At 42.0% G+C, this 1,227-nt stretch overlaps 1 protein-coding gene across 1 annotated transcript in view; it reads left to right on the top strand.

Annotated features, from left to right (window-relative positions):
* Nucleotides 1–413: 413 nt before the first annotated feature.
* The window catches only part of HELRODRAFT_160967 (hypothetical protein), a gene marked incomplete at both ends in the record, with an annotated part of 1,480 nt that continues 666 nt past the window's right edge, over nucleotides 414–1,227 (top strand). Inside the window, 2 exons of the mRNA XM_009020960.1 lie at nucleotides 414–869; nucleotides 1,066–1,217. Coding sequence (XP_009019208.1) covers nucleotides 414–869; nucleotides 1,066–1,217 — 608 coding nt within the window. The remainder of the gene's footprint in view (nucleotides 870–1,065; nucleotides 1,218–1,227) is intronic.

Here is a 1,227-nt window from a genome sequence, read left to right as displayed (position 1 = left end):
CATACATACATACATACATACATACATACATACATACATACATACATACATACATACATACATACATACATACATACATACATACATACATACATACATACATACATACATACATACATACATACATACATACATACATACATACATACATACATACATACATACATACATACATACATACATACATACATACACCTTGTTTAAAACTTAATTTTGAAAAATGCGAGTTGTATATGAACAAACCTATTACACTTAACATTAAATATCCAATTAAAATCCTTGAAAAAAACGAGATCGATTTTCTAGGCTCAATAATTTTTCCTGGTGAAAGCCAAAACATATCCATAGCTAAAAAATTTGAAAATTTTAAACTTATCACCCAAAGGCTAAATATCATCAATAAACATGATGCAATGGTCCTTCTATTACAAGCTGCTTTTTTGCCTCGTCTTGTTTATTTTTTGAGAACATCCCCTCTGTTGGATGTTTCGATCCTCAATAGTTTCGACGATCACCTCCGTGACGCATTCCAGTCCATCTTCAACATAAAACTCGATCAAAAAAATTGGTTACAGGGGACGCTGCCTATATGTGTTGGTGGCCTGGGTTTGGGTTCCGCGGCTGAGCTGGCACCTTCTGCCTTTTTGGCTTCTGCTGCTGCCACGGTGGCCCTCCAGGATCTGATGTTGCCTAGGGATGTGATTTACGTCGATAACTTCAGATTGCAAGTATACGACATGTGGCGCGGAGATGTGGTTGCGCTCGAAAACCCCTCGCAAAAACACTGGATCGCCCCCTGTCTTAATAGATCAGTTGATCGATGGCTGCAATTGAATGGCTCTGCTTTTGACAAGGCTAGAATTATGGCTGTCAAAAGTGAGTTGGGCTCCGCCTGGTTGAGAGCGCTACCCAACACTTCCTGCGGCACTAGATTGGATGACTCCTGTGTTCGCGTGAGCCTTGGTTTGAGACTTGGAGCCCAGATCGTCACCGAATACGAATGCGCATGTGGGGCAAGGGTTGATGAACTTGGATACCATAGCCTTTCTTGTCGTCTAGGTCCAGGAAGACAAGCCAGACATACGGCTGTCAACGAATACCTGGTACGATGTTTTCAAAAGAGCTGGTATCCCGGTTATAAAAGAACCCATGGGTTTGATAGAGGAAGGAGCCTTTAGGCCTGATGGTTACACTATCACCCCATGGGCCCAGGGACGGTCCCTGCTG

Source organism: Helobdella robusta, assembly GCF_000326865.2.
Source record: "Helobdella robusta unplaced genomic scaffold HELROscaffold_3, whole genome shotgun sequence".
NCBI classification, from domain to species: domain Eukaryota; kingdom Metazoa; phylum Annelida; class Clitellata; order Rhynchobdellida; family Glossiphoniidae; genus Helobdella; species Helobdella robusta.
The sequence above is the reverse complement of the archived record's forward strand: the minus strand, read 5'-3'. Positions and strand labels throughout refer to the sequence as shown.